This window comes from Corvus moneduloides, chromosome 21 (assembly GCF_009650955.1).
Source record: "Corvus moneduloides isolate bCorMon1 chromosome 21, bCorMon1.pri, whole genome shotgun sequence".
NCBI classification, from domain to species: domain Eukaryota; kingdom Metazoa; phylum Chordata; class Aves; order Passeriformes; family Corvidae; genus Corvus; species Corvus moneduloides.
This window is the reverse complement of record NC_045496.1, coordinates 7,672,290-7,696,614: the sequence shown is the minus strand read 5'-3', so window position 1 is coordinate 7,696,614 and position 24,325 is coordinate 7,672,290. Positions and strand designations below refer to the sequence as shown.

At 51.9% G+C, this 24,325-nt stretch overlaps 1 protein-coding gene across 2 annotated transcripts in view; it reads right to left on the bottom strand.

Moving 5' to 3' along the window:
• The window catches only part of ASTN2 (astrotactin 2), a 277,000-nt gene extending 253,600 nt beyond the window's left edge, over nucleotides 1–23,400 (bottom strand). The window contains exons 1-2 of one of the 2 annotated variants that reach the window (XM_032130546.1): nucleotides 23,381–23,400; nucleotides 13,335–13,522 (exon numbers count right to left, since the gene is read on the bottom strand). In XM_032130546.1, the coding sequence (XP_031986437.1) occupies nucleotides 13,335–13,520 (186 nt within the window). In that variant the 5' untranslated portion in view covers nucleotides 13,521–13,522; nucleotides 23,381–23,400. Of the gene's footprint in view, nucleotides 1–13,334; nucleotides 13,523–17,867; nucleotides 17,888–23,380 lie in introns of those variants that run through there. The other variant, XM_032130547.1, reaches the window with a different exon arrangement.
• Nucleotides 23,401–24,325: the final 925 nt, after the last annotated feature.

Sequence of the window (24,325 nt, the reverse complement as noted above, 5' to 3'; positions counted from 1 at the left end):
CTGTGCTCTCCAGGCCAAGCCCCTCCAGCCCCACGGCAGAGCCGGCTGCTCCCTGGGGAGCCCCGCGACAGATGGGGAGCTGGGGCTGGCTCTGCAGGGCTCTCCAGCCTGAGAAAGGGAAGAAGATGATTTGGGAGCTAATTTAGAGCTTGGATTTCCAAAGTCTTTTCAGACTCCGAGGCTACTGGCAGGCAGTGTTACAGCCCCTGCCAGTCTCAGCAGCTCTACAATGTCCTTCCCTTGGCAAGGGCAGCAGTGGGGAAAAAAATAACAAGAGACATGTGATGGAGAGCTTGGCTGAAGGTTCCCTCCCCCCGCTGACCTGCATGCCAAGGAGGAAGAGCACGGGGGAAAAAAAAGTTTTAAAAGGAAAGAAAAAAGCCCACACTACTTGTTTTGCTGTGTCCGAGCTGCGGGGATGGAGCTGCGGCAGGAGGTGAGCAGACACAACCTGGGGCCATCGCTTTGTTCAGTGGTCAGGACAAAGCCATCACCCTCCTCCCCACACCCCCCAGCCAGCACAGGGAGAGCAGGGCCCCCAGTGCCCGCTTCCCAGGCAGGAAGGAGCACTTCTGCACAGCCTCCCTGCACCCACGCTGCTGTATGGAGCCCCAAAAGCAGGACCTTGCACTCACTCCCAGCAAACCCACAGAGATAAATGCTGCTGGGTGCACACTTGTGCTTGCAACCTTGAGTGCATGGGGGTGAAACAGATTTTTCCTCAAAATTTCATGGCCCAAAAAGGCAGGGTGGTGGAGAGCCTCTCTCCTCCCCAGCACACGCAGCAGACCCCATGGAGGTGGCTCCTCTGCTGAGGATGCTGTGCAGAAAGGAGCTCACCAGCACCCAGAGGGTACCAAGGGTGAGAACCTGCTGCTGGAGAATCACAGCATCTCAGGGAAGGACAGGATGAGGCCAATATTTAATTAACCTTTTTTTCAGAGAAGGGAAGGGAAGGAAGGAGACCGATCAGAAGAGCATGGGGACAACCCCGGCCATCCAGCCCAGAACAGTCTGAGGGCAGCACTCACACACACACCCCCTGTCAGGGTGACAGCCGAGCAAGGGGGCATTCACCTGAGGAGGGGTGTACAGCCCCACCCAGCCACTGCAGCCCAACAGGTGATGGGAAAAGACTCCAGCCTGCAAAGGAGGGAGCCTGGATGCCAGCAGAGACACAGACATCAGCAAAGGCACGGTCGAGTGAAATGTGATCATTTTGGCAAAGAGACACACAGCACATGACTGTCATTGACCTGCTGGCTGTGCATCACATCAGCGAGCTGGGCACCAGCCACCTGTGCAGGTTCAGCTGTCCCTGCAACACTTGGGATGCTGCAGACAGCCCTGGGAGCACAGCCTGCTCACCCGCACCCAGTGCTTCCCCCACGAGGTGCCAGCTCCCGGGTGGGGGATACAGGGATAGACGCAGCCAAATCCAAAGCAGGCGGGATCCTAAGGCAGGAGCAGCTGGGTTGAAAAATCTCTCTGTGTCTCTAAGCCCTCCCTGCAGAGCACACCGAGGCTGCTGAGATGCTCACGTGAACCGTTCTCTCCCTGCCATGGGGGGACAGGAGAAACACAAGCATTGAACAGCCCTTCTCATCCCTCCCTTCCCAGCACACAGGGCAGAGGGGGGAGAAGAATCAGGTCACTTCACTTCTCTGGTTTGACAAGTCTATTCCCCAGTTCCCAGGACACAGCAGCAGCTACTAGAACAACACCTCGGACTCCTCCTCCTCCCCTCAGCCCCCAGACCACCAGAGGAGGAGCTGGGCTGTGAGGCAGAGGCAGTTCAGTACACGGAGAGGGAGAGAAGAATCACAGCACTCATCCCAGCACAAGCCACGAGTGTCCCAGGTGGATCTGGCCCCAAACCAGTACCAAGGATGCCTCGAGACAAGATCAAAGTAGCCCTCAAAGGGGAACCTAAAATCTGTGAGTGCCACCAGCATGGCCAGTCCCAACACGCCCAGGCAACTGATTCTCAAGGTGTTTGGTGCAAAACAGGACAAAAAAGTAAAAAAAAAAGAAGAGAACAGCTGGCTGTGGCAGTGACAGCACCAGCCCCTCCTTGCAGCTCAGGTAAGGTGGGCAGACGAGCTTTCACAGCAATTTACACTCTTCCCCAGGCACATCTGCATCCTTTCCACAGCCGCAGCCTAGGGGCACAAGCCTTACCTGATAACCAAATCCTCACCTCAGCCCAGAGACATCTCACAGCTTGTCCGCTCAGTGCTGCAGGCATGAGGAATCCTCAGCACTGATTCAGGCTCTCCCTGGAGCTGCTGTCTGGTTCCTGTTTGTTCCCACGGCTCGCAGCAATCACTGCTTTTGTTTGCAGTTTGTAAACAAGCCCCTTCCTTGCCTACGCCCGCACCACGGATGGCTGGCAGCCACCACTCCATCCTCACCCCACTCTCCCAAACCAGCACCTCAATATGCATCCCTCAGCACATCCCAGCTGTGTGAGGAGACGAAGGACCAATGTCCAAGGGGATGAAGGTGTGTCTGAACCCACCTGGGAGGGTGTGGGGTACAGTGTCCAAGAGCTACACGCCCCAAATCCCCATCACGAGGAAGAGCAGTGGGAGAAGCAGCTGCCCTGAGCCATCCTGAGGTCCCAGACACCCCAAGAATGCAGGGTGGGATCAGATCCTTGGTACCCAGCCCAGCCTTCACCTGCCTGGCCAAGCTGCATCCCAGCACCTGAGCTGGGAGAGTTTAAATCATTAATTTCTGAGGCAGAGGGAGGCTGGCAGGCCCAGCACAGGGTTGAGTAATGATGGATCTCTGGGAAAGGCCAAGTGAAACCTGCAGCTTAATCATGGAGAGAGACTCCCTCTGGGGCACTACCAGCACCCTCCAGCCAGACATTCCCCCACTGCAACTTCCCACTGCCAGCACATGGGGCTGCCTGTCCCTTTACTTCTGCATTACCAAACCCACCCCAGCCTCTGCAGAATGATGCCCAAAGTTGCTGAAGAAGCAGTAAGATTCAACACTGGGGCTGCTGTCTGTGCCCCCAACAACTGCTGCTCCCACCCCGCTGGTTTCACCCTGAGCCCGAGCTTGGTGCAATGAGGAAAACCATGGCCAGGGCAGCAGGAGAGCTCAAGCTTGCCCAAGGAATGGCTGGTGAGGAGCTGCTACCCAGCTACAGCTCTGGGAAGGGAAGCAGAGACACCTGACACTGCATCAGTGGTTTTGCTGCCACCCAGGGTTCCTCACCTTCCACCTGAATAAAAAGTAAGTGGTCTCCTCTCCCCTGAGGAGCTAAAAAGGAGGCAGCTACAAAGGAAAACCACCAGTTTTCCTGTTGGATAAAGGGAAATGTGGGAAACACAAAAAGGTGGAAAAGCTCTTAGGTGTGAGGAAAAGAAGCAGGTTTTAGAAATAAAGCAAAAGAATTTAGGAATCAGCTCTAGCTGCGAAAACTTGAAGATAGAAGAAGATACAATTATACAGCAAGCAAGGACATTAAAACAATGGTTAGAGTTTCTAGGTTTGGCTGAGATAGGTTTTGAAGTTGCAAAAAATACGCTTAGCAAGATAGATAAGTTTAAGCCTAATCATGGAATATTGTGCATTATGATCTAAGGCATAACAAGCAAGTATTGTGTACAACAGATGCACGTGCTTTACTGAAGATTGGTTAAAACAGTTGTCTGCAAATTTTCGAAGCACACTAATTGGCTAAGAAGCTTTTAAGAATTCTCTGTAACCAGGAAGTCTCTGGATGCCTGTGGCGGCGTGAGCTCTGTACCATCTCTGTCTCAACTCTGTATGTGAGACTGAAAACGGAATAAAAGAATAAAAAGGCTCCTGGAGCACCTGTCTGGGTTCCCCATCCCGTTTGCTCACCAAAAACACCGACAGGGAAACACAATGAAAAAATGTCCAACCCCTGAAATCCATGTGCATCCCAGCAGGGCTGGGTCCGATGCTCACACTCACTCCCTCTCCAGGCACTGCCATAAATCCAGCCCCAGAAGCACCCACCTGAGGCAAAGCCCAGCCAGTCAACCAGCTCCTCTCAGAAACAGTTATTTTCCTGCAGTTTTATAAAACTGGATTTTAACAGTAAGCACAATTCCATTTTTACTCTCTCCCCTTTTCCTTTGCTGCACATCTTGAGAGTTCATGACGAGGCTCCTGCTCGGAGCAGGCAGAGACCTTTTGAAAGCTGAAACAGAGCTCGCTCCCCCTCATCCGTGGGGATGGAGGAGGGAGGGAGGAGATGGAGTGGGAGCCACAACAGGTAAAAATAACCATACTTGGCCTGATGTTGCTCCCAGTTAAGGCAGTGGGAATTCTGCCCAACTTCCAAAGCAGCCATACCCAGACACACACAAAAAGGGCTCTGCTGTATGAGCAGCCTAACGACGGTCAGAGAAAATCATGGATACGTGAGCTTCTTCCCCCTATTTCGTGCTGGTGGGAGGCTGAGCAGCCCCTGCCCCGGGGCCAGGCACTGCAGAGGCTGCAGACACACCAAGGGTGATGATCAGACCCACAGCACCACATCTCCTCTGCTCCAAGCACAGTTACTCCACACAGAGCTTGGAAAGGTTTTTTCCAGGAACGGTTTATCTGCTCAGACAGTTTCACATCAGCTGAAACTAAAGTGTAAGTGGTTTTGGGGAGGATATAGAAAGTGTTGAAGAGTAGAAACATTTCATTCTGACACTTCCCCGAACAAAAAGCGCTCTGCCTTTTCACGGCATCACGGTGCCTTGTGAAACCAAGTCCAATTTATTTTTATATGGAAAAAAAATGAAAGCCCAAACTGAGAGCAAATATATTTCTGGGGACAAATACGATATTGCATTTCATCCTGTCGTTAACACTTACTCCCATCTTCGGGATTCACCGACCAAATGAGAGCTCAGCCTTTTGTGGTGCTGCAATGTAACATCTTTCACCACCACCTTGAAGCTGTTCTGCATGAGGTTGAGCACAGCTCACCCTCACATGAGCCAGCGCCTGACACCGACAACACTTGAACGGATGCAAACATTTCCAACTCACATTCAAACACGAGTAACAACTGAGAGCAGCGAGAACCGCAGATAACACAAGATTTGAAAGAGAAAAAAAGGCACTTCACTGCTTGTCTGAAGACCAGCCCAGCTTTCAAGCCTGCAGGCATCCTCCTGGGGGTGTGAGAGCTGGGTGAGGCTCCTCACCCTCAGTCAGAGCCCATATTGTACCAACAGAAAGATGGAGATTACAATATTCCTGCTGGGAATAAAGTGTCAGGCACCCCCCAGCACAGCACAGCCTCACCAGTGAGGAGACAACACCCTCCACCCTGCCAGCATTCCCGGCACCCGGCCAGGCAGTGCAAGGTCTGCATCCCAAGTAAACGCTCTCCATCGTGAGGTACTACCTCGGAGCCAGGGGCCACCCACACCCAGCCATCACTGGAGAAGGCAGCATCCACAGGAGTTTTCCTGGAATAACATTTCCTGACAATTTTAATGCCGTATGTGCTTTGGAGCCTGGCAGTTTAAAGCAATTAGACCCAGGCTGGGAGCTGCAAAGCATTTCTGTGTTTACGTCAATGTTTCAGAGGTACCAATCCAGTACTCCCAGCACTTTACACACAGGATCAGCACGGGGCTCCCACGTGGAATTACTCTCTCCAGGAGCCCAGCAGCTCAGTGAGACCCAGCCTGTGGGGGAGAGGGGTGGAAACCAGGAGCTGAGGCAGAGCCACCCCACTGAAGCCTGGATTTCCATCTGCTTGTCCCACACTGCGAAACAAAACCACCACCAAAAGGTCAGGCCACCAGCTACACCCTGCAGCGCTGTGGATGTGAGTACTTCTCCCAGACAGATGGTGGGAAGGGGAAGAGTGAGGAGGAGGAAGGAAGGGAACAAGTTCAAGAGAAGCCTCTGAGATCAGCAAACTGATAAAAATACCCTCTCAGCGCCGCTGGCATCGGAGGGACCCGGCCCGGGGGCGAAGGCAGGCACAGAGCGTGTCCCACCCCGTGCCACCAGCTCACACTGCTCTGATGCTCCTCGCCCCACTCCCAAAACCTTCCCTCTGGCTTTTTTTCCCTCATCTCCTCACGACTTCAGCATTCCCCTTTCCAGCTCTCACACCCCCTGACAACACCGGCCACTTTTCCAACGGGAGTTTTTTACTTTTTCCCTTCCGTCCTCGATTCTCAGCACGTCGAGGCTGGGGAAATTTTCTCAGGCTGCAGATCCCTCCCACGCCTCGATGCCATCTGCCAAAACCAAACCCCTTCCCAGTGCTTCCCATGGCTGCTTTTCCCCCAGCAGCAACTTCAGTTGCTCTGGGGATGACATGAGGAAGTTTAGTCTGCTGCTCAGTTCAGATGAACTGAGAGCATTTATTCAGCCCTCCTTTATCAGAGATGCAAATCAAGCACTCCAGTTACATATTTTAACACAGTGGGATGGAAAAAGTCTGATGGAGAGAAAGCCATAAAGGGCCTAATGTATTCACTGGAGCTAAGGTGGAAAACTGAGAGATTAGTGAAAAATTATTAACATAACAGGTGCCATTGTCACAGAAGTGACAATTTAAAGACAAATCCCCCCAAAATGAATTCCCTAAATACAAGAGCTCACCATTAACTACATTTAGTCCCTGTTTTATACTGGCTCTGCAAAGGAGAGTGGAGGGGAGGGGGAAGGTGAATGAAAGAGGCTCCTTCTCCCAGACAGCAAGAAGTTGGTTAATGAAACATTAAAACAGAAATGGAACTTGAAGCCAAAGAATGTCCCATCTTGGGAAAGAGCAGATGCCACGACAGTGTCAGGGTGAGAGGAGTGGGACCTTCTTCCAGCATGAACCAGCAACAACTCCTCAGTTCCAGTGCTCCTGCATGGCTGGTGACTTCAGCTTCCAGCTGGGCTGAGCTCTAGGCCCCAGACCCACGGAGCCTGCAGGCACTCAGCCCCTCTGCCCTGAGCCACCTGACCCAGCAGAGATCCCACCAGTCCCTCTGGCCACCCCGAAGCAGCTCAGGAAAGAGCTGAGGGCCACCTTCAGCAGAGTGGAGAGCACTGGTGATGGTCTGAGGATTGCTCGGTCTGCCATCAGCACAGAGCCTGCAGCTCCCATCCCTATCCCAGGGATTTGGGGATGCTTAGTCCACCCCATCAGGGTGGGCAGCTCCTTCTTCTCTCCCCACACACGATTCTCACACAGGGACATGCTGAACCCAGGGGTTTTAGAGCTTTTCTTTTAGGTTTTTCTTTTTATAAAAACAGCTCATTGGAGATCAATTTAGCTTTTTAATACCTTTCAGATAAGAAAATCTGCTGCAGCAGCAATTCTCTCCCTATCTTAATTAATTTCTAAACACATCACAAGCTGGAAGTGCATGTTTGATGAATCTGGTTGACCTCCTGGTGCAAAAATGATGACACAGATGTTGTGCCATCTTCACTACCTCATTACTCATGTCACACCAGGGTTTTTTTCTCCCACTGAGCTGCCTGACAGGAGCTCCAGTGCTTCCATCAGCAAGACAAGCTGCAAAGAGACAGAGGGAGGCTCAAGCAGTGCTTTGCATCCACTGGAAAAGCCAGGTCCACTGGTGCTGCCAGCAATCCCACAGGACACAGCAGCAGGCAAGCACAAGGGAGGGAGGGAGCTAAATCCATGGGAAGTTTTGCACCAAGGAGGACTAAATACTGCTGGGCAGGGAAACGAGGCACCACACAAAGAATGGTCAATCTGAGGGAATGCTGGGGCTGAAGGAGCCCCAGTGGGGATGGGCCCAAAGCCCACAGGATCTGGAGTGATCCCTCAGAGAGCCGTTTGCTGGGCACAGTGGGAATCAGCCCAGCTCTGAAAAGGGTTTCAGCCTCCTCTCCCCTCCCATACAAGCTGGGGTAAGCCCAGTTGCACTGGTGTGATGTTATATCCACCTGTGGGAAGGACAGCAACCACAGAATCATTGAATGGCCCGGGTTGGAAGGGACTTTAAAGCCCATCCAGTGCCACCCCTGCCATGGGCAGGGACACCTCCCACTGTCCCAGGCTGCTCCAAGCCCCGTCCAGCCTGGCCTTGGACACTTCCAGGGATCCAGGGGCAGCCCCAGCTGCTCTGGGCACCCTGTGCCAGGGCCTGCCCACCCTCACAGGGAAGATTTTTTTCCTAAAAGGTGACAGCAGCAGCTCCTAAAAACTTTCTTGCTCTTGGAGATTCCTTAAGGAAGCAGAGAGCTGCCCCAGCTTGAGGCAGCCCCAAGGATGGGCCTCCAGGACACAGCACAGGGTGCACTGGGGCACAGGATTCCTTCCCAGCTCCACTTCAGAGCAGGATGTGAGAGCAGAGGGAAGAGTTTAAGACCACAATTTATACCCAGCTCAGGGGTTGATGGAGCACAGCTTTGGCAGCTGATCATTAGGGGAACATCAGGATGTATGGGAACAAGAAGAAAAAAGGGAACTCCACAAATATGAGCTGAAGAAAATCCTCTGGGAGACCTAGAAGCCAGCAGATAACTCCTCTGCTGCCAGCACAGCCAGCAGAAAGTGGGCATTAAAAATAAAAAATAGCAATTCTGTTAAAAAGCAGCCTGATGAGGTCTGATCACCTTTTACTCCAGACACTTTAATTGTCCCTTGCAAGGTGATGGCATGAGATGCACCAAGGCTTTTCCTCGTGACCACTCTCCAACAAACCCAGCTTATTTCTGCTGGAGCTGGAGCAGAGGCAGCGCAGAGCACGTTTACAACCCTCACACCACGTAGGGATGGTCCTGGCTCTGGTACCCCACAGCCAGGACTTTTACTGGCATCACTCTCAAGAGAGGAAAACCCATCCCTCCACCAGCGGGACGGGATGGGGCTTTGCATCCTCTTCCCAAACCTGCATCCCGGCACTCACAGGCTGCAATGGTCCTACTGATGCCTGATAAAGGGGTCCATGCAGGGATACAACCTGCCTGTCCCACCCAGACCCACCCCTCCACCCCTCAGAGCCTGACAAACAACCCCCCTCTACGGCCAAAGCCGCTGGACACGGCCCCGGGGCTGGATTTAGCATCACACAAGGCAATAATTAAACCAAGACACAAGGCGGTGGGGAACAACAAAAAAATAAATCCCTCTTATGTTTTGTTAAATTCAGCAATTTACAAGGCTGGAATAATTAGTGGTTTAAAATGTTTTGACACAAGCAGCCCCAATAATCATGATAAATCATATCAGGCATATGCCCAGATCCTTGAAGTGACAGATGACAAACAGAGCAGTGACAAGACGCTCCATCACGCAGGGAATCATTGAGTTAATGGAAGAATTATTGCTTCTGAAATCCACTCCAGTCCCATTGTGGGGAACATTCCAATTTATCAAAGCCAAATGAACATTAATTGCTGCAGCCTGGTAAGTTTTCGAGCTGCTGTGACCTTCATTGAATTTTAATCCAAAACAGATAAGATTTACTTCCACACAACAGGAAACAACACAATTAAACCCAAATGACAGCTGAGATTATGGTGAAAAAACACAACAGGCATAATGACAAAAATATTGATTCCTTTCTACTTGACACTGTGCTAAAAAAAAGGTAAATAAATAAAATCTTGCATTTGCATATTTGTTTTTCTTTTCCCTTTATCCCTTCTTTTCATTTGGGAGACAAATTTCAGACACTCAAGCCAAGAGGAAATGGGTGGCAGAGAGTAATGGAGACTGAATTCCCTTTAACTGCAGTAATTAATGTTATGTCTCATTGGGGAGAGATTAAGGAAAAACAGTTAGGAAAGGAAAAAAAATAAAAATTAAGTATTGTCTTGCTGTCAAAGACGCCCTTGAGCATGGGAAGGGAGGTGTGAAGAGGGTCACAGTCAGTGCTTTGCAGGGGTAGATGGTGGCCACAGGGACACGGGCCATGGACACTTTGCTGCTGCACTGGAAGCAAACCAATCCCAAACCAGAAAGCCACAGACTGACAGCCAGAATCACCAGAAGGAGGAGTAAACCCAGGATTTGCACCTCCCTGGGGCCCCCATGCAGCACTGAGGGGGACTTGGCTTTAGAGGCAGAGCAGGAGCTCCCAGCCAAGCCATAAACACCTACAGAAATCCAACCAGTTCCTGGCTTGGAGGTGTCTCACTGCCCAATAAAGCTGTGCCAAGTGCTCTGTAAGAGATGGATTAACCAGATCCCCCAGGCAAACCTTCCCCAGCTCCTATAAATCACCTGCAGCATGAGGAGAGAGGTAAAAGCAAGTGCTACAGCCACTTAAAGGAGATGAAGGAAGCACTTTCCCATGTCCCCTCCTGTCCCCTGGGGAGGGATGCTGGGCTGATGGACAGGGCATGCAGAGCCTGAATGCCAAGGCAGCACTGGGGTGGGCTGGAGTTTTGTCCATGGCAGTGTTTTAGTTTATAGAAAGCACACAGGAGACATTGGGCTTCATGACAAGAAGAGGAAAGAAAAGCATTTGGGAAGCTGGGGAGGAGGACACAGGTTGTCCAGTTGCATCCCAAGGCAAAAGGGATATGGACACAGAGGGTGTGGGGACAGGAGGGGGTACCCAGGGCACAGCACAGCCAGGGAGCCCCACTGCTGGGGTCAGAGAGCTCAGGTGATGGGGGCCCTCTGGGATGTGCTCCAGCTGGGATCATGAAGGAAAATAAAGCAGCCCAGGGACCTGGGTGAAATATTCCACCCAAGAAACAAAAGCTGTGCCCATTTTATTTCAGCTACAGAACTCCATGAGGCCTCAAGGAGGAAAATAACAACTAACCAACAAAACGGAATCATCTTTGCTGGTAACTCAAAACTTGGCTCGGGTTCACTCAAAAAGTTAATGAACCTTCTGAAAATTCTGGGCAAAGTTTCAAGCCTGTGCTGCAATCCTGACCCAGGAAAGGGATCTGCAGGGCTCCTGCCTCCCCAGGGACACATGTGCAGCCCAGGCCCCATCCCAGACCCACATCCATGCCAGGACCTTGGCTCCTGCTGCAAGGAATGTCAGGATTTATAAAGACAGTGGAATTACATCTCATTCTGTGTGGAAGGAACAGCTCCTTCTCTCCTGTCCTCCTGCTGCTTTTGCAGAAGGGAAGAGAGGTTCAGAGCAGGAACTAACCCTCGTCACAAAGCCACGGGTGCTCCCACACCATCGGCAAAGCACATCTTCCCTGGCTAACCTGGGATTAGAGGGCAAAACCATTTCTGTGACATTTCTGTGGCATTCCCAGCAATGCTGTCAGCTCCATCCCACCGGCACGGCTGCTCCCACCTGCCGAGGGGCAGCAAAGCAAGGCTTTGGCAGGAGCTTCTCCAAGGACCTTCCCAAGCATCAAATCATTACAATCATCTGCTGTATTTCAGAGAGCACCTTCAGCAAGGACTGAGGACCAGGACTGAATCTCCCCTGCTACAGGAAGTCTGCATTTCAAGCAGGAATCACCAGGCTGCAGAGCCAGTGTCACCCCACAGACACAGGGCAATTCTCCACGGCTCAGGTTTGCCCACAACAGCCAAACAATCCCTTACTCAAACCTCCTGCCAGGGACTGAGCTTAGCACACCCAAAAGATACAAGTTGTGCTGTCTTCTTTCTTTGTTCTGTCTCTCACTTACATTTTCAGGCTCATTTTCCAAGTACACATTTCTAACCCCTTCCCCCTCTCCGATCCCCCATCCCATTGACAATTTTAGCAGGACGTCAAACCATTCCGTATCCAACTCAGTAAGCTGCAGCCCCCAACTCCTTTCCCTTCTGCCATCCTGCATCTTATTGTTCCCAGCAGCCTTAATGGAATGCCTCTCTGCCCTCTCATATGTACTCAGCGCCCAATCTAAAGCCCCACTGAGGAGACACTCCAAAAAAACAGATTTAAGTTGCAAAAGCCAAATAGCTGCTTGTTCAAATAAAAAAAATAAGGCATTTGTGCAGCCATTGTCTCTGTTCCTCCTTCCAAACCTAAGGATAGAAGTTGTGGAGATGACACAGATTCCCAGAGATGAACAGATTCACCTTTTGCAGAGGGTTGCTGTGCTGGGACCCCCAATCCCATAAAAGACTTGCTTTGGCAAAGGAATGGCATGTATACACACTGCATATACCAACCTAACTTCTTTCTTTATCTTATCCTGAAGGGATTGAAGAGACAATACACTGAATCCCATTTTACAGATGGAGCTCTAAAACACGGAGGAACCATGGACCAGATCCAAATACGTAGGCAACCACCTCGTGTGATACCGAAACTTTAAAAGGCAACACTGCACATAAACAGTGCGTTAATGAAAGGTCACAAACACCCCAGATGGAGACATTCAAAGCACGGGATCATCTTTTTACTTTTAGGTCACATTTGTCCTTTGCAAGAAATGCTGCAGCCCTTACTCACTTCAGAGATAAACTTCAGCTTCAAAATGAAATGGCCAAGCCCAAATTCTTGCCTTTGCACAATGCTCAAAACACAAAGAACAAGCAGAAGCATTCAACTGGCATCTCACTATTGCTTCCAGAGAGGCCAGGGGATGGGCAACCCGGTGCGCCACGACCTTCCTAGAAAGAGTGTCCTGCAAGGAACAGCTCTTGCAGGGGCAGTGGCCGGCTTCCCTGGGGAACAGGTGATTTCAGCAAGTGTAGCGATTCCTCAGCTACAAGCGATTCCAGCTTTTGTGATTCCAGCTCTTTGTGAAATCACCCAAGGCGAACTCGGGGATAGAGAGGCAGGAGCCTCGTACAGCAGTTCCACAGAGGCAGCTTTCCTTGTCCAGCAGCCCCTGTGAAGGGAAGGGCAGGGACAAGGCTCCCTAATCAGGGCTGGGGGCAGGGGTTCTATGGGGTAGGCAGGGGGTGGAGCGGAAACCAACTGGCCAGTGGGGTACTGGGTATTACCATACAGAAACAAGGCGTGCTGGGGGTGGCTCACTTTGTCACCATGACCCAGAGGAAGGTTGCTTATCTCTGGGGAAGATCATCTTGCCCTCAAGTCTCTTCTCCAAGGGAGAGAAGAGGGCTCTTGTGCCATGGGCTCCCAGCCCTTCACACCTCACCACTTTTTGGCAGAGACAGGAGGAACTACAAGGATCCTTGTTACCCTCCCACCAGCTTCTTCCCCACACTCTGTTGCTTTATTTTGTTTCATTTTCTGAGAAAACAAGCATTCTTTTTTTTTTACTTTTTTCCTGGCCCAGTCAAACACATCTCTCCCTTTCTGGAGACCCAACCAAGAAGGGACAAACATCTGGAACCCAGACTCACCACCCTGCTCCTCATCCCCCTCCTCCCACCACGCCCCTGGCTGCCAGCCCCCTCCTCCAAAGGGGTCCCTCCATCCCCTCTGATGCCACCGGCAGCTGGGACTCACCATGACTGAGATATGAAGAATGTGCATCTGCTCCTCCACGATCTCCGAGGGCTCCTGGAGGCTGGGGGGGGTGGCCCGGGAGAGCTGCTCAGCGCTGCTCATGGACACGTGGAAGTACAGGGTGCCATTCTCCAGCCACTGCTGCTTCCAGTGCACCTGAGAAATGTCCGACACGGTCCCCGACATCTCTGCAGGGACAGAACGCACAGCTGAGGGTCAGTTTTCTCCATGATGCCCAAAGGTGTTATTCTAAGTCATTGAGGAAATTGGGACTTTGGAGTCTTACCCCCAGAACTGCTTCTATCTAATTTTAACCTCTACCTGTTACTTCCCCGATACATGAACAGTAACGTTTGTCTTCCTCAATGAAAAGCAAGGGGCTACAGAGTGCCTTGGGATTTCTAGGCCAGGAAGGCAACAGTAGTAAATCACACAGGAGGCCCTAAACCTCCCATGGCTCTCCCAGGAAAAAGGCTGGAAGGAGCTCCCAGGGAGCTGCAGCCAAGCCCAAGGGAGTTTCATAGCTCAGGGAGGACACTGTGCCAGACAAGGCAGGATGCAGACACCAGTACACACTGTGCTGGCATTGGCAATGGAAACCTTCTTCCAGCTGTGGAGCAGCAGCACAGCTGTATTTAACAGGGACAGTCTCAGCACAGACTGTGAGCACCAGGAGCAAGGGAAGACCACCAGGCTTGACAAATATCTACTGACCTTGGGGCTGCATCTCTCAGTCACCTTCTGCAGCTTCTGCTGGTTTTACATAACACCCCATCCTGATTTACAGCACAGGCGCCCTGGGAGCCGGGATTACAGCATCCCAGCACACATACCCACACCACCAGCTTTCCCTGACCTGCACTGAACTGGGGGTTTGGACAACCCAAAGGGCTCCCCCAGACCTGCAGACCCAGTGAAGGCAGCAGCTCCCAGCTTCAGCTGCAGCTCCTGAGTGGGCCAGGAGCACTGACAGCTCCACAGCTGCCCAGCACGTTGCACATAGACCTCTGCAGATAACGGGTTTGGCAGTTTGGCAGCTGAATCAAAACCGGGAAAAAAAAAATGCTAGTACAAAATAAGCCAAAATATTTCTCCCTCCACACATCTTTTTTGTGTTTGTTTTTCCATTTCCAGTATAAGCAATGGGAAGCAAGACAGGTCTTCTTAGTCACTGGGCCCACAGCTTCAGCAGTCACCGGCTCTGAGGGAGACCCAAATTCAATTCCCTCCTGTTTGGGGAGAGACCAGGTCTGACAGCCCCTGCCCCACTGTCTGCAGCTGTGTGTGCCCCACAACAGTCAAGAGCACACGCTCAGGTACTTCTGGCACCACAGTGGAAACAGAGACGAGGTTCTCCTCCTTCTCCTCCACCCTGTCTGCAGAGGGTCAGTGGGGGGACAGCGCCTGTTCCCCTGCAGGCAAAGCAGCCAGGGAATGCTGGTGGCATTTTGCATTTCATTACCCTGAGCCCAGCTGGGCAAAAGCACTTCCAGTTCCAGCTCCCAGTGGAGAGGAAGGAAGGAACAAGCCCAGCTGAGGCTGTCCTCAGGAGCCACCCACACCTTGCAGGACACGATGCTTCAACAAAACGTTCGGATGGTGAGCAGCCACTCAGGCTACAAGACCAGGCACTTCCACTTCTACAAACTCATGTCCCAGCCCAACAAAAACACCTCTCAATCCTTCAGGAACAGGTTTTCTCACCCCTGAAATCAATATATTTTCCAGCAGCAAGCTCCTGGCTTCCCAACATGGATCGAAACAGAGCCGAGCAACCTGCTCATGGAGAAGACCCCATCACACCACAGGTCCTGCAGGGCTGGGGTCAGGGACAAGGCCACCCCATTACTGCCAGATCCCTGATTCAGCACCTCACTGGTGACACCCCGAGCCACCACAGTGTCACCTCAATCTCACCAGAGGGGCTTGCTCATTGCCTCTGCCCCCCCAGCACAGCACCTTCCTTATCCCCAACCCTGTGCACACCTGAGCACTCAACAGAGAAAAACCCAACAGCTCCTGACCACACATGGATCCATCAAGAGCCCACACTTGTGCTTGGGAGGGGATGCACGAGCTCCCTGTCACATCCCTGTCACTGCCCTGACATCCTGCTAATGGCCCTTCTCTCCTTTGACATGAAGAACTCTTTGCTGGAGCAAATCAGCAGCAGGAGGGTGTTGCCTGAGCACTGGAACCTGTAAATCATGGCAGCCCTGCAGCTCCTTCAAGACCTGGGAACCTCATGGAATGAACCCTGTGTCTCTCCTCTCCGAATAAGGCTAAAGAAAGAGGTTTCTTATAGCAGTAAAAATAAGATCAAAATGAGAGAAATATCAAGGCTGCTTAATTGCAGTCATCTTCCCAGCAATACTTCAAAGGTCTGTACTGAAAAGCATCTCCTTGTCTAATTAAAATCAAAACAAATGCTACTTTTAGGAGCAAAAGCACTCACTCAGCTTTGCAGCAGAAATCCAAGATCATCCACAGAGGCAAACGGGCCATGGCAGAGCACAGCAGCACCAAGGGAGAGACTCAGTTATGCAAAGCCATAATCTTAATTCTGTCCAGAGGGACAGTCACCCACAGGAGGGGATGGTTTACAGAATTACACACTCATCACACACATATCCTGCAGCAGACCTTTCCTAAGGAGCTCAGGAAGGAGGTTCTATCACCCAGCCCACAGCTCAGACGATGGGGATGCCACAGGACCCCACTGCTCCACTTGCAAAGGCCACCTCCCATTAGAGAAGCAGGGAAAAAACCTCCCGGGTCAACTGTTCTCCAAGTTTTTCCCCTTACACACACATTTTTGCATGGGATGTTTAAAAGATCACAGAGAACATTTCTCAGGAGTTCTGAAATATAGGCAATTTTTTGGATTTTAGCCTAGACTGAAGATAAGCCTGTTTCATTTTCAAAAGGTCTCTTCCAAAAGTAGAAACTTCAATTTAACATTCATTTCACAATTTTAAGCAAACCCAGCAGCCAGGCAGTTTGTGACAAACACAGACTTGCCAAACCTGGGTACCCATTACCACATACCTATAAACACTCGTGCGCTTGAGCTTTCATTTCAGGGCACCTGGTTACTACCCCAGCACCCCCAGGACACCACGAGCCTCCAAGCAGATTCACTACTCACAATAAAAATAATTCTTAAAAAGCTTTTTCAAGCCCTGTAGCTGCAGAATCCCTCAATCCTCAAACACAGCGAAGTTTTTTGGCCTCACATACTTGACACGAATATCACGCTGCCTGTGTTTCACTGGACACACACTGTCACTCCACGATCTGCTGTAGTTACAGCAGTGAGAGCCTGTCCATCAGACAGAATGTAATCGTCTGCAGCAAGATTGCCTGTTATCAGAGCTTTCAAATGCTTTTGGAACAAATTAAGGGCACTCCTGCACCCAAACAGAATGAGATACGGTTAAGGTTTTAAATGCACAGCAATGGAAAAGCACTTGTGCTCTGTAGCTGTTAAAAATCTCAGTACCCAGCAGATGGGGAGCTATCAGATGGGGTTCAAACACCCCTTTGTGAGTAAAACACCAAGTAAAACAGCCAAACAGATCATCAAACATCTGCCATGCCATCTTCCTACCTGCTCACTGTGCTCAGCAGAGAGGAGACAACGAAGAAACAAGGAGGATCCGGATTCTCCACATCAGGCAGCCAGGCTTCTCCCCTTCTCCCTGTTCAAAGACCCCAAGCAAGGACCACCTCCATCCCAAAGCAGAGGATCTGAGGAATCTGATCTCCCCCACACCAGCGGGTCTATCTCCCCTTTCAGCCTCCCCAAACCTTTACACCTGCCCTTCATCTCCCACCACACAGCTCAGCCGAGCCCAGGGGCAGCACCCACTGGCCTTTGCTATCACCTGAGGATGGTCTGAAAGTAAGAAAAAGGCACACACAGCATTTTTGCCTTTTCTGCTCTTCCTCAAGCTCTGTGCCTTGTACAACTTCTACAGTCCAACATTTTCCTTGGAAATCAAACAAGCCATCCAAACAAAACCCTTCCCACGGCTCAGCCTCTGACCTGAGCTCGTGTCCATCAGCAGGTCACCCATCCAGGATAAGGCAGGGGACAGCAGTGACCACAGCTGATCCCTTCCACCAACTCTCTAATCCCCTTTTTCCCTTTGCTGTTCCTACAACCTTACATATAAACATTTCATTGAAGTCTTCAACTTGTATTACAATCAAACTTAAAAGCAAGGGGGGCTAAATGCATTTGGTTGGGAACCAAGACGATTCCCATAAAAGCAGATTATGCTGACATGATGAATACAAAATGAAACAGCAGATATTAACGTTGGAGGGTTGTTACTCCGTGCCTTCAGGCTCCTGGCCACCCTACCCACCTCCTCCCTTCTCTCCCCCCTCCCCCTCGGTCTCACTGAAGGCAGGGATAGCCTTTTCACCTCTGCCTTCTCCAAGGCAGCCTGCCAGGCTTGAAATATTCACCAGCTCTCCCCAGCCCCCACCCCAACCTCATGCAATGCCTCAACATTCACCACTCACCCGGGAAGTTGCAGCCCTGCCTTATCTGTCATGGCATTGTACAAAGCCTGTGTTGTGTTTAATTGGCTTGTTCTTGCTAATCTACCATGATTATTGTATTTTTATTTCATTCTTGAAGGTCATTATTAAAATAAGCCCTTTTGCTTAGAGCAGTTCATCCCCACAAGGTTCCCCGCCCCCGGATAACCAAACCCTCCTTGTGCCTCCTCCCGGCTCCCCAGCGCTGCTCAGACCTGCTGGGCACCTTTCCTGTCAGCACCGAGTGCTTGGGGTGATGGCTGAGGAGCCAGTGAGTAATTTCCAGTGCACGGATCCAGGCTCCTCCGGCCTTTTTCCTCCCCACCTGCTTCATCCCAGCAGGACCTGCACCCTGCAGCCAGGCTTCCTCAGCTCACCTGCACAGTTCAGCAACTCAATCTGGCAGAGGAAAAGCCGGCGATCTGGTTAGTGACTGTATTTCCTTTTACAGAGACACAATGGCAGCGTGTGGCCCCTTCTTCCACACCCCTCATCCTGCCACCCCATTCCATTGCTGTGCTTCCAGGGGCTCTCCTGAGTTAACATTCTCCAGAGGCAACAACCTCCAATAAAGTGCTAGTTCAGAGATCCTTCGGTGCTAGCTACCACTTATGCTAATAAAGGAAATTTATGCAGAAAGTCATAAACAGAGAGCTCTCCCCAGTGCCCTTGCCAGCGCAGGATTGCTCCCTGCGGAATAGATTATCACGCTCTGTGCAGACTAGTTCCAAAATGACTCTAGAAATGGGGCTTCCCCCATGCTCCCCGGGGGACTATTCTGCAGTCAAACAGGCCCTAAGAGTTCCAAGAGTTTGGGTCTTTTGGTGGCAATGTGGTGGAGTTTTTTTTATCCAAATCATTAACTCAGGGTTTTTTCTTCCCTTCCCCTCCGCTCTTTTTTAACATTTTCCTTCCCTTACACACCTCCTCCCCTGCTCTTCCCTCACAGTACTCCCTGGGGCAGCACACAAATGCAGCTGCAGATCATAAAAAGTAATAGAGAAGCTCAGAAATTTAAGAAAGGGGGGGGGGAAAAAGATGACAAGCTTGCTCTGATCATCTCCTTTCAAAGCCACTGTCTGTGAGAACACAGTGCTGCACCTGCAGGGCATTTCATGGGTGGCTCTGGCACTGTGCAGGTCGGCAGGGACACAGAATCGTGGAATGGTTTGAGTTAGAAAATCTCTCTGAAATCACTGAGTCCAGCTGTTAACCCAGCAGTGCCAAATCCAAGACATGGTGCCTGTCCAGGCATGGTGCTGGGTGGAGGAGGGCTGGAGACAGCCTGGTCTCGGGGTGGTCCAAGGGGTCCCATCGGCACCGGGTGCAGGCTGGAGCACTCTCTGCATCTCACTGCCAGCAGCATCACACAACTGACCTTGGAGAGGCAAAATGGGGTTTGCAGTCAAGTGGGTTTGGCTGTTTTCAGGCTCTGCTGGAAGGAGAAGAACAAGCAGCCGGGCTCAGGCGTTGCTCCTGGGACCAGTCACCTCAAAGACACAAGGATGTGGGAGGAGCTGAGCTGCCACCAAAGGGTTCCTGACAACCAGAGCAGTGTGACTGAAGGTGGGGGCAGATCCCAAGCCCAATAGGAACACAAAAAACAAGAAAACCTCCTCAGTTCGGATGGAGAGCTTGTAGACTGCATCATCCAGAGGCGGTCCAAGAGATGAGCCAGGGTGAGCAGGGAGGACAGAGTCAGCCCCTTCCAGGCCTCAGCCCCTGGAAACACTTCAGGCAACCGGAGGGTTGGGCTGCTCCAACACAGCTCTCTTGGTCTTGGCTCTGGAGCCCTCTGCACCATCCCCACATCCCTTCGGCCTCCCTAATCCCAGGCTTTAGGCTCCCTGAACACATCAGGGAGCAGATATTGATTTGCCTGTGCTGCCCACAGATCTCAGTCTGACTCCACAAAGCCCAGAGAAGCTCAGCACACTCCGCGCTCCTGCAGCTGCTTTGATTGCAGTTCAGGCTCCAGCACATTACCCTTATTTATGATGCCAGGGCTTCCGTGTGGCGCCTCAGGCACTCTGAAATTATTACAGGGCCCTTTGACTTTCAATTCCCTTCCATCCAATCCCATCTTTACCTGTCGGCAGAGGCTCCCCTGGCCAGCGGTGGGAGCCAAAGGCGCAGGCAGACAATGCTCCTGCAGGTTCTGCCGATCCTGCAGGAATTGCTGGCACGTGGGGTATGGGAGAGCAGGGGGAGAGCGCTCCTGGGTGAGGCTTTCTCGGATAGAGGAGACACCCAGGCTTGGAGCAGCACCAGGGGTGCTCAGCCACAGCCCCTCCGCGGTGTCGTCCTGATGCTGCCATGAGGAAAAATAAGGTGAAGAAATGTGACTTCAAGCATCAGAGCCCCTCTTTCCTGCATCCTGCAGGTGCCAGAGGGATGGGTGTGAAGGAGGCGCCTTGATGCACGGATTTTGCTCTCCTTCCCTCTCTCCTTCCCCAGTCCCCACCCCTCTGTTAAGGCACAGGAGTTTTCTTTGGAGGTGCTTTAGGGTTTTAGTACCAAGCTCAAGCTTTACCACTTCTCTGGAGCCTCTTGGCTCACCCAAGAGAAGTGCAGGATTTACTTTTGAAACAGCACCTGAAGGCACAAGGAAGAGGGAGATGTCACAGGAGAAAGAGCTGCTGGTCCATGAAAGCTGCTGTTGTGGCAGTGCATGGGGAAAGCTGAGACAGTCCTCTTGTTCCCAGTTACTCCAGATCCTCAAATCCAACAACAGATAGACCTGATAAATGGGGAGAAAAAAATCTACCTGAAAGGCACAAGCATCATTTTTGATGGTCCAACTCTCAATCTCTGTTAAAGAAATCCGTGCCTTTGATTCTGAAGCTTTTCTGCAGTAACAGGCACACAGCACTGGCCTGGCTCTGTGTTCAGAGTGGATGAAGTGAGCCAGGTTTGCATGCAGACCGTGGGGATGTCCTGGCTCAGAAAGCCCAGTGATGGGCAGGGAATGAGCAGATCTGCTGCATCGGGGCAGGCAAAGCCGCCCAGCCCGAGCCCTGCATGGACCTGGCCTGCCCCACTCCAGGTGCCAGCCTGCCCCTGCTGCCACATGGGACATCTCTCCATCACTGCCCCAGCCCTGTGTGGGACTCCAGCCTGTCTGAAAACACAGCCTGGCTCCTGCAGGACCACTGCAAGCTTTAGAAGGTCTATTCCCACCACACGTGCAGAGGAATGGCCTTTGAAAGCCTTCACTAGGCACCTGGGTAAGGAAGAACCCCTATTTAACCCTCAAGGCCAGGCAGAGCTCAGCCATCTCAGTCCCTCTATGGCTACACCGGAGCTTTGCTTGGAGCCTGAATGGATCTGAAGTGTCCAATGACACAACCAGGGAAGAGCTGCTGCCTCTGATAACCACTCACTTGAATTTTCACTGCAGCCAAGGGACCACCAGGGAGGTGGCTGGGCAAGGCACAGGGACGGCACAGGGAAGGGACACAAGGAAGAGGCACAGGGAAGGCACAGGGAGGGCACAGGGAAGGCACACAAGGAAGAGGTACAGGGAAGGGACACAAGGAAGAGGCACAGGGAAGGCACAGGGAGGGCACAGGGTGGGCAGAAGGAGGGCACAAGGAAGGCACAAGGAGAGCACAGGGAGGGCACAAGGAAGGCACAAGGAGAGCACAGGGAGGGCACAAGGAAGGCACAAGGAGAGCACAGGGTGGGCACAAGGAAGGTACAAGGAGGGCACAGGAAGGGCACAGGGATGGGGCACAAGGAAGGGCATCATGCATCACCTGCAGCAGCAGCACATGGTCCCAAGTGCACAGGAAATGCTGGCATATGGAAACAGGGCCAGATGGCTTCTGCCATTATAACCCAGATCCCAGAGAATGAGAGGGAAGGAGCCCAGTCAGCCCCCACCTGCCTGCATTGCTCCTGCTTCCTTTTCCCGGGCACTGGTAAGGCTGGGGTGGGAATGCCTTTTCCCAGGACAGCCTCCAACACAGACACCGTGGCAGCAGAGCAGCCCCAGGAGTCAGGATGGCACCAGGCAAGGCTTGTGGAAAGGGAGAACATTTGGAAAGCCACCCCTATGGTCTCTTCCTTGTGCAGGTAACAGCAACAACAGCAACTTTCCCTTTGTCTGTTTCTGAGTTTCTGCGGGAGCTGAGAGCTGGGAGCAGGGCAAGGGCAGCCGGGCACAGCAGGGTGGGCATTAGGGCAGAGCAGGACTGACACAAAGGGACAGAGAGGGAACGTGCCTGTCTTCCCTGCGAGCTGTGACAGCAGCAGAAGAGCAAGATGACCTATTCAGGTGATTTGAAGAGTGTGGCCAAGCCAGGCAGGCTCCAGGACAAAGCAGAGAGGTGCATTTGCTTCACAGCTGCAGAGGAGCCAGCGTCAGCCCTGGGGGTGAGCACAGCTCCAGGCTCCATTAGAACCAGCCAAGAGCTTTCTAAGTCCTCTGCATTTTTAAATCTCTCTTTGGGAAACAGACCTCTTAAAATAAGGCAGTTTGACAGCTCATGGCTCTGCTCAGACTGTGAAGTAATTTTTCTACAATGGCTCCTCCATGGACCTGCCCCCCCAAAGGGGAGGTGGAACGGGCAGAGGAGGAGAAGAAAACAGGAGAGAGGAGGTCTGGTCGCCTTCTACAAACACTAAGACAGTTCCATCTCCTGAGAGGTGGATGTCCTTTTCCAAGGAGAAGGAGCTGGCCGGGCATTTTCAGGGGAGGAAAAAAAATCAGCTAGTGGATTACTTGGGATCTTCTGCCTGTGTGTCACCTGGAGCACCAGGTGGGTGCATCAAAAGCCAAACAGCCTGAAAATTCTGGGTATGCCCTTGTCCAAAAGGGCAAAAATATCAGTTACCAAGAATGACCAGTTGCTGCTGCCTCTCCACCTGCATCGGGATGGGGGCTCCTACACTCACCGTGTCCCTTCCCTGCTGTCAAGGCAGACATCCACAGTGGTTACAAAGGATTAAGAATCTTATCTCTTCTCCAGGACAGGCTTTGAGTGCTTGCTCCCTGGAAAGCTCCTAGAGCCTGCCAGGTATCCGAGGTACCACTCAAGTACCCAGGTTTCGCCTGGGCTACTCAACAAACCTCAAATTCAGCTCTTACCCATAGAAATGAGTTCTTGCAACCTCACAGAAAATTCATTTCTCTCTAAGACTATTACACCTTAACCCAGGAGCAACCTTGCACATTTATCTACTCCAGCACCCAGAGAGATTCCCAGGACACTCTGACAGGACTGCCCCAGAGTGTCCCAGCCCAGGATGCTCTGACAGCCTCCCGTTGGCCAAGCACCACCAGAGCTCTGCAGGAAAGAAGCCCAACAAGGGCTGTGAGAAAGCAGACTGCTGCTCCCAAAGATGCCATCCCAGGGTGCCAGATCCCCCTGAGCAGGACAAATCACCCGGGCAGCCTCAGTCCTGGAGCCAAGGGCTGCCCTTGGAGGCTGCAAACCATCAGGCTGCCAGAAGCAAAAAGGTTTACTGAGATGAGCTGTGAAAATTCTCACCTCTCTCTGCACTGACTCCCACTGCGGTGAACTGGACTCAGAGCAGCTGATGTAAGAGCACAGCAAAGTCGCTGGAGGGCTCAGAAAGTGGCACTGTAAGATGAGGAGATGTTAAAATCCAAAATAATAAAAGCAACCAAATTTATCAAGGCTTCTCAGAGCCTGGAGGAAAAACAATTTTTCCCCATTTAAAAGTGGGTAAGGCACAAGAGAAGCTGAGCAATTTGTCAGAGATTGGAAGCAACAAAGTGGCAGAGACCAAAGCCTGAAGCAGACACTACACCCCACCACCACCACCCAGCCACCCCATTCCAACCCTTCCCCTGCAGCTTCCCATCTCCTTCCCCACTAGGATATAACATGTCATTATCTGGTGCCCCCACCATTAGATCCAAGAGCAGCATGGTCTCATTTGCTGTCCTAATAAGAGCCTCAGTGAAAGCTGTACAGGAGCTGCCCAAAAAAGGGACACCTACACCAAGACACAAGAGACATGGAGCACTCTTCCCCTTGATCTGCATACACAAAGGTCATGGGAAAGTGGCAGAGGGGGATGAATCCTTGCAGCCTCATTAGAGGGAAAGAAACTGTTTCTGCAAATAATTGATTTCTAAATTTATCCCCTAATTAAATAGGTTCCCTGGACGAATCTGCATGCAAGATGCAAGGTGATGATTTAGTGCCTGGCTTCCTCTGGGAACGCATCAACACATGTTTGCAAATTGTCTCTCTGCCAGGCTCAAAGGAAAGGTGATCATTTCCCCACGCCAGCGCTCCCAGCCCCTCCTGACAGCTGGAGCCTCGGCACAGCCGGCCGAGCTCCCTCTGCGCCAGGTTCACCAGAGCCACACGCAGCGAGAAGGGTGTTGGTCCCCTGTCACTGTTCCCCTGCTCCAGAGCAGGGGACCCATCCCTGCTCACACCCTGCCCCAGTGGGAGCCAGCC